The sequence below is a fragment of the Amblyraja radiata genome, chromosome 13, assembly GCF_010909765.2.
Source record: "Amblyraja radiata isolate CabotCenter1 chromosome 13, sAmbRad1.1.pri, whole genome shotgun sequence".
NCBI classification, from domain to species: Eukaryota; Metazoa; Chordata; class Chondrichthyes; order Rajiformes; family Rajidae; genus Amblyraja; species Amblyraja radiata.
This window is the reverse complement of record NC_045968.1, coordinates 9,655,599-9,669,888: the sequence shown is the minus strand read 5'-3', so window position 1 is coordinate 9,669,888 and position 14,290 is coordinate 9,655,599. Positions and strand designations below refer to the sequence as shown.

Below are 14,290 nucleotides of genomic sequence, written 5' to 3'. Positions count from 1 at the left end.
GAGAGGGAGCAATAGATCAGAGGCAATTGAATGGCGGTGCAGATTCTGTGGCTCGGCCTAATTCTGCTCCTCTATCTCATGGTCTACCTTGAATTGCTTTTTCTGGAGCATCAGCGGTTGAGGAGAGACCTGATAGTATATAAAATGATGAAAGGCACATATAGGGTACAAATGTTTCAGGGTGGAAATGTTAAAGACTAGAGAACATAGATTAAGGTGGGTAGAGGGAAGTTTAAAGGAGATACGGTGGGGGGGGGGGGGGGGCTGTTTCAAACACAGAGGCTGGTGGGTGCCTGGAACGCACTGCCAGGGATGGTGATGGAGGCAGATTGGGTTGTGGTGCTTATGAGGCTTTTAGATAATTAACTGGATGTAGAGAGATGGGGGAGGATATGGATTCTGTGCAGGCAGAGGTTAGTTGAACTTAATGTTATGTTTGGCACCGCCAATGTCGGCTGAAGGGCCTGTTCTTGGGTTGTACTGTTCCATGGGTCTATGCTCGAATTTATTTTTCTTCCCAGAAGATATCTTGCAGTTTTTTTTTATTCCACAGGGATAAGATCCTCAAGTAATAGCAAGTCTTCATTGGTGGCTCAAAAATAAATAGTGACAGCTGCCACAGACACGAAATACCAAGCTCAAATGACACCAATGCCCATTTAACAGTAGAGGTTATGGATTAGTACTGAGCAACATGAGATGTTGTGACACTTCTGGACGTGAGATATAATTGATAGACCGACTGCCGTCTAATATCACGTCTGGGAACATAAAAGGCATTTCCGGTGTTTATGTTTGGCAGCTCACCTTAGAAATAACCCCCAGCAGCTGAAAACAGTCGACATAATAGCACTCTGTGAGTGTGTGAGAGAGAGTGAGAGAGAGCACTTGTGACTGAGAGAGTGTGGGTAAATGGGTAGTAACTTCCTGTGCAGCACAATATTTGTGTGTACCACCCGAGTGATTTTTATCTAAAGCTCAATTACCTAATGCGATCAGTTACTTTCCATGGGTACATCACATTTCTGTGACTTTAGCTTGGTTCCAACCGTGTGTGTATTTTACGTCGATACCCATTCAGTTTGCTGGACCCGAGCTGTAACATGAAATCACGTCTGTTCTCCCTGTTTCACAACAACTTCAACTTTGCTGTTGCTCATTGATGCCACACCTCACCATAAGGTCGTTCACCGTTGTATCGTTCATTGAACTATATGCGATGATCGCACGGGTACAAGGATGAGCCCTGCCGGAGATGATTATCATGGGCACTAATCATTTAACAGTGCGATGAAATACAAAGTGATGAAAACATGCAAGTCTTTTAGTTTGGAGATACAACGCGGAAACAGGCCCTTCGGCCCACCGAGCCTATGCCGACCAGGGATCCCGGCACACTTACACTATCTTACACACACTAGGGACAATTTACAATTTTACCAAGGCATTTAACCTACAAACCTGTACGCCTTTGGAGTATGGGATGAAACTATAGATCCCGGAGAAAACTCACACAGGTCATGGGGATAATGTATAAACTCCATACAGACAGCACTCATAGTCGGGATCGAACCCGTGTCTCTGGGCTCTGTAAGGCAGCAACTCTACCGCTGCACCACCGTGCTACCCCAAATGCCACCGTAAGATCAATCATAGTTTTAGAGTCCATTGAACGATATGCAATGATCGCACGGGTACAAGAACGAGCCCTGCCGAAGATTATTACCGTGGGCACTAATCATTTAACAGGGCAAGTCATCGACTTTTACATAGATTTGGCAACAGAGCAACCTACTCCACGACACCTTCGAACCGGGCAAGTTCTGCAGAGATTATTTTATTTCTGTCAGATTTCTCAGTGTTCGCAGACGCTCCTTCACCTGAAGAAAGCCATCATAACTCACTGCCGACTGCTGAGCGTGTGAATAATGGCTCCTTCATGCTTGTGAGGGAAGGGCAGTAGCTCACTGTCATTGTTTAGATATAATCTGCAGCATACCGCTGATGTATTATTGAAGTCGCCGCAGTTACGCCAAATAACTTTATAACGTATGAGAATCTCTGAATCTCAAAGATAATCAGGTGAGCGCAGTTATCAGTGTCATTTGTGGTTTATAATTCTCATAAACATCTGAAGTCCCATTGATTGCACTTCTGTCAATATTTTTACTTCTACTTTGCAGATACCGTTGAAAGGAAAGAGTACTTCCTGGCTGAATTCACTGTTAATCAGGTATGTGCCATGAAATGTCTTTCAGTACACCTGGCAGGCGCTGTCTCAATGGGCTGAAGTAGAGTCTGTTTAGTTATACTTTAAGGTGCAGCGCAGGAACAGGCCCTTCGGCCCACCGAGTCCGCGCAGACCAGCGATCCCTGCACATTAACACCATCCTACACGAGGGACCATTTTTACATTTTTACCAAGACAATTAACCTACAACGTCTTTGGAATGTGGGAGGAAACCAAAGTTCTCGGAGAAAACCCACGCCGGTCATGGGGAGAGCGTACAAACTCCGTACAGACAGGCACCCGTAGTCAGGATCGGACCCGGGTCTCTGGCGCTGTAAGCGCTGCAAGGCAGCAACTCCACTGCTGCGCCACCGTGCCCGCCCCACGGTGTATACAAGATGAATATAGCTCTTGCTCATTGGCTTCGAGAACCCAGTTTAAAGGGATTCACAATCATTTCTATCCTAACATTTGTCACATTATTTTATATAGAATTGCTCCAGGTTTCATAAAATTCCTTTTTTCCCCACAAAATTACAAGAAATAATTATACTTCACATCATTAGTTGCATGAATTACATCGTCCAGGTGATCATAAAAAAAATGTACATGTACAAATCATTTACGTTAGATGAATTACCTAAAGTATCATGGAAAATAAAAATAGCTTCACAGTGGCATGACTTATTTGCTTTCAAGTTTGTGAAAATATTCAGTACTAATGTTCTCTAATGTTCTTTGCACATGCGCGCGTGCACACACACACACACACACACACACACACACACACACACACACACACACACACACACACACACACACACACACACACACACACACACACACACACACACACACTTCCCTCCCACCCCCCCCCCTTCCCTGTAGCACATCTAGATGTGCATCCATTTTTCATTTTTGTATGCACCATTGACACCTTCCCCTCAGCCAACAATGAACCATTTTACATTTCCTTAATCATCGCTTGCTTTGATCTGTTACTTTCACACCTTGCCTTTCCATATCCCTAGTTTCCCTCTCCCTTGCCTCAGTCCGAAGGAAGGTCTCGACTCTAAATGCCACCTATTTGAGTTGCTTTGAGTACAAACGTTGGGACAACATGATGGAGCTGCACAAGTCATTGGGCGAGGCCACACTTGGAGCGCTGTGGGCAGTTCTGTTTGCTCAGCTATAGGAAGGATGTCATTAGGTTGGAAAAGATTTAAGTTGCTGAAAAGATTCACCAAGATGTTGCCTGGGCTTGCGGGCTTGAGTTACAGGGAGCGGTTGGACAGGCTGGGATTTTTCTTGCTTTGGAGGCTGAGAGGTGAACGTACTGAGGTGCATAAGATTAAAAAAGATTTCAGAAAGACTACAGCAGCAACTTTTTCATTTGGAGGATAGTTTATATCTGGAATGAGCTGCCCGAGGAAGCAATAAAAGCGGATTCAATTATGACTAGTGGAATCAAGGGATATGGGGAGAAGGCAGGCACGGGTTATTGATTGGGGACGATCAGCCATGATCACAATGAATGGTGATGCTGGCTCGAAGGGCCGGATGGCCTCCTCCTGCAGCTATTTTCTATGTCTATGTCTATGCTTATGACGTAAAAAAAAAATATGGATAGGAAGGGTTTCAAGGGCGATGGGCCAAATGAATGAATGAATGACTGAATACTTTAATGTCTCATGTGACAAGTCACAGTGAATTTCTTTGCTTGAATACCTAAGGTAATGCAGGCAATGTTTCAGGTTGGGACCCTTCTTCAGTTCGATTGTAGTAGGGGGGGGGGGGGGGGAGAAAGCTGGCAGCGAGATGGGGGCAGGACAAAGCCTGGCAAGTGATAGGTGGATGGAGGTGCGGAGGAGTTTTGCTGGGCAGATGGTTAGAATGGCTATGAATGAAAAGACACTAATTGCAAGATAAGGACAGAACAGGCCTAGCGTATGAAGCCAGAGGAAGGAATATATGTGGAAGGGGATGGGGAGAAGGGGAAAAGGACATAGCTAGTGTAACTCAGCGGGACAGGCAGCATCTCCGGAGAGAAGAAATGGGTCTGAAGAAGGGCCTCGACCCAAAACGTCGCCCATTCCTTCTCTCCAGAGATGCTGCCTGTCCCGCTGAGTTACTCCAGCCTTTCGTGTCTAGCCAAACTTGATGGTTTCCGCCCACAAATGAACGTCTGATTGGTGAGCAAGTTTATAGGTAACGTTTTGGGTCGAGATCTTCCTTCGAACTGAGAGTCAGGTGAGAGAGAATCTAGGGATATGGAAAGATAAGGTGAAACTGACAGATCAAAGCAAGCGATGATCAAGGGAATGTAAAATGGTTCATTGATGGCCGAGGGAAAGGTGTCAATGAGGTAGAGCTGCTGCCTCGAGACCCAGGTTCGATCCAGACCTCAGGTGCTGCCTGCGTGAAGTTTGCACGCTAAGTTTGCACGTAAATTGACAATAGACAATAGGTGCAGGAGTTGTCCATTCGGCCCTTCGAGCCAGCACCGCCATTCAATGTGATCATGGCTGATCATCCCCAATCAGTACCCCGTTCCTGCCTTCTCCCCGTATCCCCTGACTCCGCTATTTTAAGAGCCCTATCTAGCTCTCTCTTGAAAGCATCCAGAGAACCTGCCTCTGGATTGGTCTGTAAATTGCTCCCCATGTGGAGGAAGTGGAGGATGAAAGTGGGATAACATAGAACTCGTGCGACCAGGTAATAAGTTCATAAGAGCAGAAATAGGCCATTCGTCCCATCGAGTCTACTCCGCCATTCAATCATGGCTGATCTATCTCTCCCTTTCAATTCCCGCCATTCTCCTGCCTTCTCCCCATAACCCCTGATGTACTAATCAAGAATCTATCAAGGTCCGCGTTTAAAATAATCAATTGACTTGGCCTCCACAGCCTTCTATGGCAATGAATTCCACAGTTTCACTACAATCTGACTAAAGAAATTCCCCCTCACCAGTGGGCTGAAGGGCCTGTTTCCAGGCTGTACCTTTCAGTCAATCCTCAGCAAACACAGAGCTCAGCCTGAGAGTGCAAAAGACAGGGCCGAAGAATTTACCAGCCAAGTGGATGATCCACCTCTGTTCTATCCATCACTGAAGATGGTATTCAGCCAATTCAGACAATTCCTGGTGATATTAAGAAACGATAGATCACCAGGCTCAAAGGTGACAAGACTAGAGTGCCTGCAGGTTAGAGTACCGTAGACTTGCACTCCAGAGGTAGCCAACTTGTTTCAGTGGACTTATTGCCCTGGCCTCACCCTAACAGTGTGGAATGTTGTGTGTAGGTTGGAACTACAGATGCTGGTTTACACCGAAGATAGATACAAAATGCCGGTTTAACCCAGCGTGTCCGGCAGCATCTCTGGATAGAAGTAATGGGTGACGTTTAGGGTCCAGACCCTTCTTCAGACTGAGTCAGGGGAGAGGGAGACACAGAGATAAGGAAGGGCAAGGTGTGAAAATGAGACATCAAAGAGGATGGAGTTCAAGGAAAATGTAGAATAGATCATTGCCATCTGCCCCTTGCTAACATCGAAGCAAACAGAGGTAAAATGTAACCAGGGGGACATTCAGACTGGACAGAGAACTAGGAAGGGGGAGGGATGGTGAGAGGGAAAGCAAGGGTTACTTGTAGTTAGACAAGTCAATGTTCATACCACTGGGCCAAAGTGTGTCCTACCCACAAAACAGGTCCACCTCCAATAGGTGGACAAAGATGGCACTTAACCCAGGCGACCATTTCTGTGCCAGTCACAAGTGGGTCCGCGATCACACATTACAATCTCTCCACAATTTTACATTTCTACTCCAGGAGCAACGTTTCTTATCTTAACTTTGATCTTTATCGTGCACTAAACGTCCTTCACGATATTCCCTTGATCGTGTGTTTAAACGCTGTGAATGGCTTGAATGTAATCATGCATTGTCTTTCCGTTGACTGGTTAGCACGCAACAAAAGATTTTCGCTGTACCTCGGTACACGTGACAATAAACTCAACTCAAACCCAAATCCCATCTGGCGAATAACTGCTCAATCAAACTTCGATCATCAGCTAAGTCATGGAAGTTGGCGCCAGCAACCGCCGACAATTTGCTTCTCAATGCTCGGTTTGGGATTCGTCAGGATGTTCCAAACCTCATCACGACCTTGGTCTAAGCAGGCAACATACGACTGAATTCCAGCTCAGGGTTATTGTTGAATGGTGCGGGATGAACAGCCTTGGTAAAACAGGGAATGGGCTTCAAGGAGGAAAACACTCTAAAGTCATATAGAGTCATACAGCACGGTAACAGGTCCTCTGGCCCAACTTGTCCGTACCAACTGATATGCCCCATCTAAGCCTTCAAACCAGGGCAAGTTTAACCTAGGTCTCTGCCCTTATGAGACAGCAGCCCTGCCAGTTGTACCACTCTGCCACCCACTAATAATCTTAGAACTTGGCTACATTTTTATTAGTATCTTTACAACTCTCATTATTGATGGTATAAAATGTTACAAGATTGTGTTTCTGCACAGAAAGACCGAGTGACAGAGATGGAACCACAATGGTAGCCCTGACTCTCTGATGTTTGCACACCAGTTAAGGCTATAATTGGAGTCAGTCACCTTAATTGTGATCTTTTTGCCCTGAATGTGTAGAAATTAGTCCCAAAGTATTTATTGATCCTTGGTTCCATTTAGCTTCTTGGTGTATTTCAGCTCTATTGTATAATTTAGCACAGAAAATAAGTTTATGAATTTATCTGGATGTTACATTGTATAAAACTTGAATGACTAATCTTTCATGAGCTTGTCTAACTGCTGTACAATAATGTGTAGGAAGAAACTGCAGATGCTGGTTTACACCGTAGACAGACACAAAATGCTGCAGTTACTCAGGAAGTCAGGCAGCATCTCTGGAGAAAAGGAATAGGTAACATTTTGGGTCGAGATACTTTTTCAGGCTCACAAGTATATTTCAGACTATAGAGTCTGAAGGTGGGTTCCAACCAGGGTTGCCAACTGTCCCGTATTAGCCGGGACATCCTGTATATTGGGCTAAATTGGTTTGTCCCGTACGGGACCGCCCTTGTCCCGTATATGACTGCTACTACTCGGGTCGAGGGGACTGTCCGGTCGGAGCGCCGTGTCCGGCCCCGCTTCACCGTCCGGATGTAGTGCAGCCTATGGAGTGCAGCAGCAGCAGCAGCAGCGCCTCGCCCGTGGCCCTGTCGGTCGGCAGCCCGGCCAGCTGTCTGACTTTCAGACCTTTGCTTACCGCCGACATCACCACCATGGCCAATCATCAGTTTATGAGTTGGACGGGGCGCCGGACTTTGCGCGCGATGTCGTGCGGCCCAGGAGAAAACTCCTCAGCTGGTCCCGCCGGCTGGGCTCTGTGTGCAGTCCAGCACCCGGGCCAACTCATCATTCACCGCCAAGTCAGTCAACAAATTGCACGGACTTGGTGACTTGGTTAACGTCCTGTCACAAGGGAATTTGTCCCTTATTTTGATCTTTTGTCCCTTGTTTGGGAGTCAGGCAGTTGGCAACCCTAGTTCCAACCCAAAATGTCACCTATTCCTTTTCTCCAGAGAAGCTGCCTGACCCACTAAGTTCCTCCATCATTTCGTGTCTATCTGCGGTTCAATAATGTTTGCTATCTTACAACCAACTACGATTGCTGACACGTCAAAGTCTAATTGTTGGTAACATCCCTGTGATCTTTCTTTTTGTTTGCCCAGAATACTCTGCAAATTAGCATATTGCATTCTAACAGAAAGAGCACAGCAAATGAGTTGAAATTAGGATACCTTGATGTGTGGGGAGCAGAGATTATTCCACCTACAAGTGTCATGGTGACTTATAAAAACGCAACCTACAACATCACCAATTTTGAGCACTCACCTCAGTTGCCGGTAAGGAAAGAACAACGTTCTGTGATCCTACAGCCTCTCATTACGCGTAACATTTAGATTCTAATTGACTGTGATATACTGAGGAATTATCTATCCATATTAATGTATATTAAACACTCCATTACATGCCTTTATCTTATTAAACCAAAAAAAAGGAGTACTTTATATCACATTGCATTGTTCAATATGATTTAATCTCAAGCCACCCTTTAAAGATAAAATGGATGATAAGAAACTCAGCTAATGTGAATATACTGTACAATTCCATTCAGATGAAGAGTAGTGGAAATTCTTATGCTGCTCAGTTTAAAAATGGGATTTTCTTCCTGGAGTCCTAATCATCAGGAATGCAATTCTGAAGACAGACATGAATGGTGGATATTACTAAGATGTCTTTGTAACAATTTATTTTAATGGTGTTACCAATAGTGAAACTTCTCCTAATTGTGTCCCAAGTTTCAATCTTGAAACAACAGAGAGAATCGTACAAATCTCTTGATCTCTCGGCTCTGCCCGATCTAGTGATTCACATCTCCTATTCAGCTGCTGTTCAACCCTTGGCTTAACCTGTCCATGGGATAGAATTTAGTCAGCCTAGATGTCAATTGTTAGGTTAGGCATATAACAGGCTCTTGCTGAGTCAGTTCCACATGTTGAAATGTATTTTTTTGCATCCTGGGGTGATATCAAGAGATTTACAAAATCACAGCTCTCTCCACCAGAAAATGTTCAAAGTTGCCCACCTATTCTGGACTGCTGCCATGCCAACCACCAGTTTAAAAATACAAAATACTGTAACAAAGGGGAAACATACAATGCTGATAACAACATGGCAGTACCTGTGTGTAGTAGGTAAAGGGAATGTGGGTAGCATTGATTTTTTAGTTTAGTTTAGAGACACAGTGAGGAACAGGCCCTTCGACCCACCGATTCTGCATTGACCAGCAATCCACGCACATTAACATGACCCTACATACACTAGGGATGATGGTTACATTTATACCAAACCAATTAACCTACAAACCTGCATGTCTTCGGTGTGTGGGAGGAAACCGAAGAGCTCGGAGAAAACCCATGCAGGTCACGTGGAGAATGTACAAACAGCACTGGTAGTCAGGGTAGAACCCAGGCCTCTTGCACTGTAAAGGGCCTGTCCCACTAGCATGCGACTGCATGCGGCAAGCGCGACCAAACCGGAAGCGGGAGCCGTGCGGAGGTCGAGTGATCCCCGTACAGGGCCTGTCCCACCAGGATGCAACTGCATGCGGCGAGCGCGGCCAAACCGGAAGCGGAGGCTGCGCGGAGGTCGGGTGATTGATGTGAAGTTCGAGCGAAGTCCGCGGGAAGTTCGCGCGTGACGTATGCCGTCAAGACGCTGCATACGGCGTCGAGACGCTGCGCACGCCCGTCGAGGCGGCTGCGGGCCAGCAGGCCGTTGCTGCGCGGGATTTTTGAACACTGTCAGTTTTCGGAGCCCCGAGCGATGTCGGGACCAGCTCCGCACAATTCCATACGGCTCCGGCGATCGAAGTGGGACCGGCCCCACGAGGCCGTACGGCTCAAGCGACCACATTAGGTCGCGCTTGCCGCATGTAGTCGCATGCTCGTGGGACAGGCCCTTAAGGCAGCAACTCTACCGCTGTGCTTTCCCCCAACTTTTTTTGGGGGGGGGGGTTTGTTGTTGGGGGAAGTCAGTGTTTACACTTTTTGGATTTTCAGCTTATTTTTTTAAAACGCTGATAGACTTTCACCTTTTGTTCCAATGTTGTGATATCCCATACTGGGAGTGAAATCTCAAAATTCACCCCATTTCCTTCCTCAGTAGATAACAACTTAGTTTAACAAAAGTGTGATAGAGTTATACAGCACAGAAACAGGCCGTTTTGGCCAATTTTCCCTTGCCGAACAAGATGCCTATCTAAGCCAGTGCCATTTGCTTGCGTTTGGCCCATATCCCTGCAAATCTTTCCTATGTACAATGTGGTGAAATATCATGAAACTGCAGAATTCATACTGGATCCTACCTCTGCTTGTGACTAGAGTTCTTCCAGTGTTCCATCAGCCTCACACAGATAGCTTCCGTAAATCATTCCAACCATCACTTTGTATCCCGGCACTCATATTTTAAACAAAAAGATATTCGTATCTTGACAGAGAGAAATAGAGGATATTAATTAGATGCCTTTGTAACAATTTATTTTAACAGTGTTACCGATAGTGAAACATCTCCTATTTATCTTTAATTGTGTCACAAGTTTCAATCTTGTAACAACAGAGAGAATTGTCCAAATCTCTTGATTTCTTAGCTCTGCCCAATCTAATAATTCACATCTCCTATTCAGCTGGTGTTCAACCCTTGGCTTAACCTGTCCATGGGATAGAATTTAGCCAGCCTAGATGTCAATTGAGAGGATTGTTAGGTTAGGCATATAACAGGCTCTTGCTGAGTCAGTTCCACATGTTGAGCTTCAATCTTCCACATTATTGTACAGAACTTATCCCGGTGTGATATCTAGGGATTTACAAAATCGCAGCTCTCTCCAAACAGAAAATGTTCAAAGTTGCCCACCCCGTTCTGGACTTCTGCCATGCCAACCACCGGTTTAAAAATACAAAATACTGTAACAAAGGGGAAGAATTCAATGCTAATAACATATACATGAGTTGTTGGTAAAGGGAATGTGGGTAGCATCGATTTTTTAGTTTAGTTTAGTTTTGAGATACAGCGTGAAAACAGGCACTTTGCCCCACCGAGCCCGCGCCGACCAGCGGTCCCCGCACACTAACACTGTCCTGCACACTCTAGGGACAATTTACAATATTACCAAGCCAATTAACTTACAAACCTGTACGCCTTTGGAGTATGGATGGCAACTGGAGCTCCCGGGGGAAAACCCACGCAGGTCACAGGGAGAACATACAAACTACTGACAGCACCTGTAGTCAGGATCGAACCGGGGTCACTGGTGCTGTAAGGCAGCAACTCTACCTCTGTGCCACCGTGCTGCCAAATATTAATTACATCCATTGAGCAGCATTGATTATCATTGAGTTGAATGCCTTCAACAAGGAGGCTGGATATAAATCAATTATAGATATGGGCGGAGAAAAGGCAGGTGGAGTTTAATCTGGGCAAGTACGAGGCGTTTCGAATTGGAAGGTCAAATATAAGAAGAAACCATACAATTAATGGCAGGACCCTTAACTGCATTGATGTATTGAAGAATTTTGGGCTCCACATCCACAGCACCTTGAAAGTAGAAGTCTGAAGAAGGGACCCACCCAAAACGTCACCTATTCTCCTGAGATGCTGCCTGACCCATCATGTTACTTAGTGTGTGTTTTAAAAATATAAGGACGGCATGGTGGCGCACAGTCGAGTTGTTGCCTTACAGTCCTTGCAGCGCCGGAGACCCGTGTTCGATCCCGACTGCGGGTGCTGTCTGTATGGAGTTTGTTAATTTTCCCGTGGCCGCGTGGGTTTTCTCAGAGATCTTCGGTTTCCTCCCACACTCCATAGACGTACAGGTTTGTGGGTTAATTGGCTTGGTACAAGTTAAAATTGTCCCTAGTGTGTGTAGGATAGTGTTAATGTGCGGGAATCACTGGTCGGCATGGACGCGTTGGGCCGAAGGGCCTGTTTCCTCAGTGTCTCCAAACTAATCTAAGACTGGCATAGCAGGGGCCCATGCAAGTGCCCATGGCTGCACCTTTGACTTGAAGTTAATTTGCCTGATTTTGCCCATCCCCATCTCTCTTTTCCACCTTTCTCCACCCCCCCCCCCCCCCCCCCCCCCCTGCCCCCCCACTCCATCTGTCAGAAGAAGGGCCTCAGCCTGAAACATCATATGCCTGTTTGTATTTGGAGGGGGTGCAGGAATGTAGCACTCAGCTACAACCCAGCTGCGAGGCAGAACAGCCATGGAGAATGACAATAGATAATCGGTGCAAGAATAGGCCATTTGGCCCTTCGAGCCAGCACCGCCATTCAATGTGATCATGGCTGATCATCCCCAATCAGTACACCATTCCTGCCTTCTCCCCATATCCTCTGACTCCGCTATCTTTAAGAGCCCTATCTAGCTCTCCCTTGAAAGCATCCAGAGAACCAGCCTCCACCGTCCTCTGAGGCAGAGAATTCCACAGACTCACAACTGTGTGAAAAAGTGTTTCCTCGTCTCCGTTCGAAATGGCTTACCCCTTAATCTTGAACTGTGGCCCCTGGTTCTGGACTCCCCCAACATCGGGAACACGTTTCCTGCCTCTAGCGTGTCCAAACTCTTAATCTTCTTATATGTTTCAATAAGATTCCATCTCATCCTTCTAAACTTCAGAGTATACAAGCACAGCCGCTCCATTCTCTGGCCTATGCCATGAGATAGCATAAGATAGATTCTCTGTTAACTTTCATGCCCCTTCACTCTTCCACCCATTAGCCAAGCACCCAACCACTGAATTACCATATGACCATGAAACATAGGAGCAGTGCTAGTCCATCCCCCCCCCCACAATTAGGCTACCCTACCATTTAATTACAGCTGATCTATATTTCCCTTTTAACCCCATTCTCCAGCCTTCTCCCTGTAACCCTTGATGCCCTTACTAAACAAGAACTTTTCAATCTGCCTTAAAAATGCCCAATGTCTTGGCTCCCAAAGCCATCTGTGGCAATGAATTCCACAGATTCACCACCCGCTGACTAAAGAAATTCCTCCTCATTGCCATTTTGAAAGCACATCCTTTTATTCTGAGTGTGTGCTCTCTGGTCCTAGACTAGATTTACTGGAAATATCCTTTCCACGTCCACTCTATCTTCCAGGGAGCCTGCCCTTTGTGACCTTGCTGGGATTGAGGGAGAGACTATCTGTTGCATTTTGGACAGCATCAATTGCCAGGCATTGTCCCACCCCCACCTCTACTCTATTCCAGCTTTCTCTCCCCTCCTACAAGAGACCTGACCAGAAACGTTGTTTATCCATGTTCTCCCGACATGCAGCCTGACCCAGTTACTCCAGCAATTTGTCTCATGTTTTGCTAAACTAACACCTGCAGTTCCTTATGCCTTCATTCAAATTCCAGTACAGTACAGTACTCCATAAAAACAAGTTTTCTAGGAATGATAGGAAATTGCCTGGTCTCATGCATCCCTATCAATCTCTGAGATCTTCAGTTCCCCCCCACCCCCCACACTGCAAAGGTATACAGGTTTACAGGTTAATTAGCTTGGTATAAATGTAAAATGTTTTTTTTTAATTGTCCCTAATGCGTGTAGCGTAGTGTTGATGTGCAGGGATCGCTGGTCGGTGCAGACTCTGTAAGCCAAAGGGCCTGTTTCCATCTGCACTGTATCTCTAAGCTAAACACCACATGAAATATTCTGCCAATTAAGGCAACTAATGCAAAGTCTATATGTTAATGGGAAAGAACATGAAAATAGAATGAGGAATAGAACTTCATTATAATGCTATTTCAACGAAACAATCTCCTAAAATAATAATTGAAAATTAAAAGAAAACCAGCAATTTTTGGTACCGCTCTGCATTGGCATGTTTCTATTCATTAACCAATCCTTTGATGAAAGAAGTTAAAAATGTATCCAATTATCATTCAAATAATGGACTTTACTCTTAAATGAAATCAGCTAATCTTGTGTCTTTTTTTTTCATTGATAGAAACTTACTATTGATATGACAGACCATGCCTTTCAGATCGATGAGCCATTAACAATCATTTGGAAAACAGATCCTGGACATTAATTTAGTAAGCATCAAGGAACACTAATGGCATGCAGATAGGTTTTTGGAAGAATTTCATTATTACATTTTCATGAATGAAGACTTGGAAGAAATTTTGTGAAGAAACCAAACAGTGCAATAATTAAAATCCGATGGATTTTTTAAAAGATGATTGCAAATAATAAACTTTTACTGCACTTCTAAATGAGGAGTTCGTCTTTCATTTCTGACACTTTACCAGCATTGTTATTTTTTTTTAAACAGTTGTTTTGCTACAGCAAGTTTGTCAACAAAATTGTGGATATTTCAGCCGCATTATGTGGATAAAGGTGTTTTGTCGGCTGTACATGTGGGAGGGATGATAGTTGGTCAGAACTGTTTAGTTCACAGATACAGTGCGGACAAAGACCA

At 45.2% G+C, this 14,290-nt stretch overlaps 1 protein-coding gene across 1 annotated transcript in view; it reads left to right on the top strand.

Moving 5' to 3' along the window:
* The window catches only part of si (sucrase-isomaltase), a 191,940-nt gene extending 177,856 nt beyond the window's left edge, over positions 1-14,084 (top strand). Inside the window, 3 exon segments of the mRNA XM_033031193.1 lie at positions 2,184-2,233; positions 7,971-8,144; positions 13,817-14,084. Of these exon segments, the coding sequence (XP_032887084.1) occupies positions 2,184-2,233; positions 7,971-8,144; positions 13,817-13,900 (308 nt within the window). The 3' untranslated portion in view covers positions 13,901-14,084.
* The last annotated feature ends 206 nt before the right edge of the window (positions 14,085-14,290 follow it).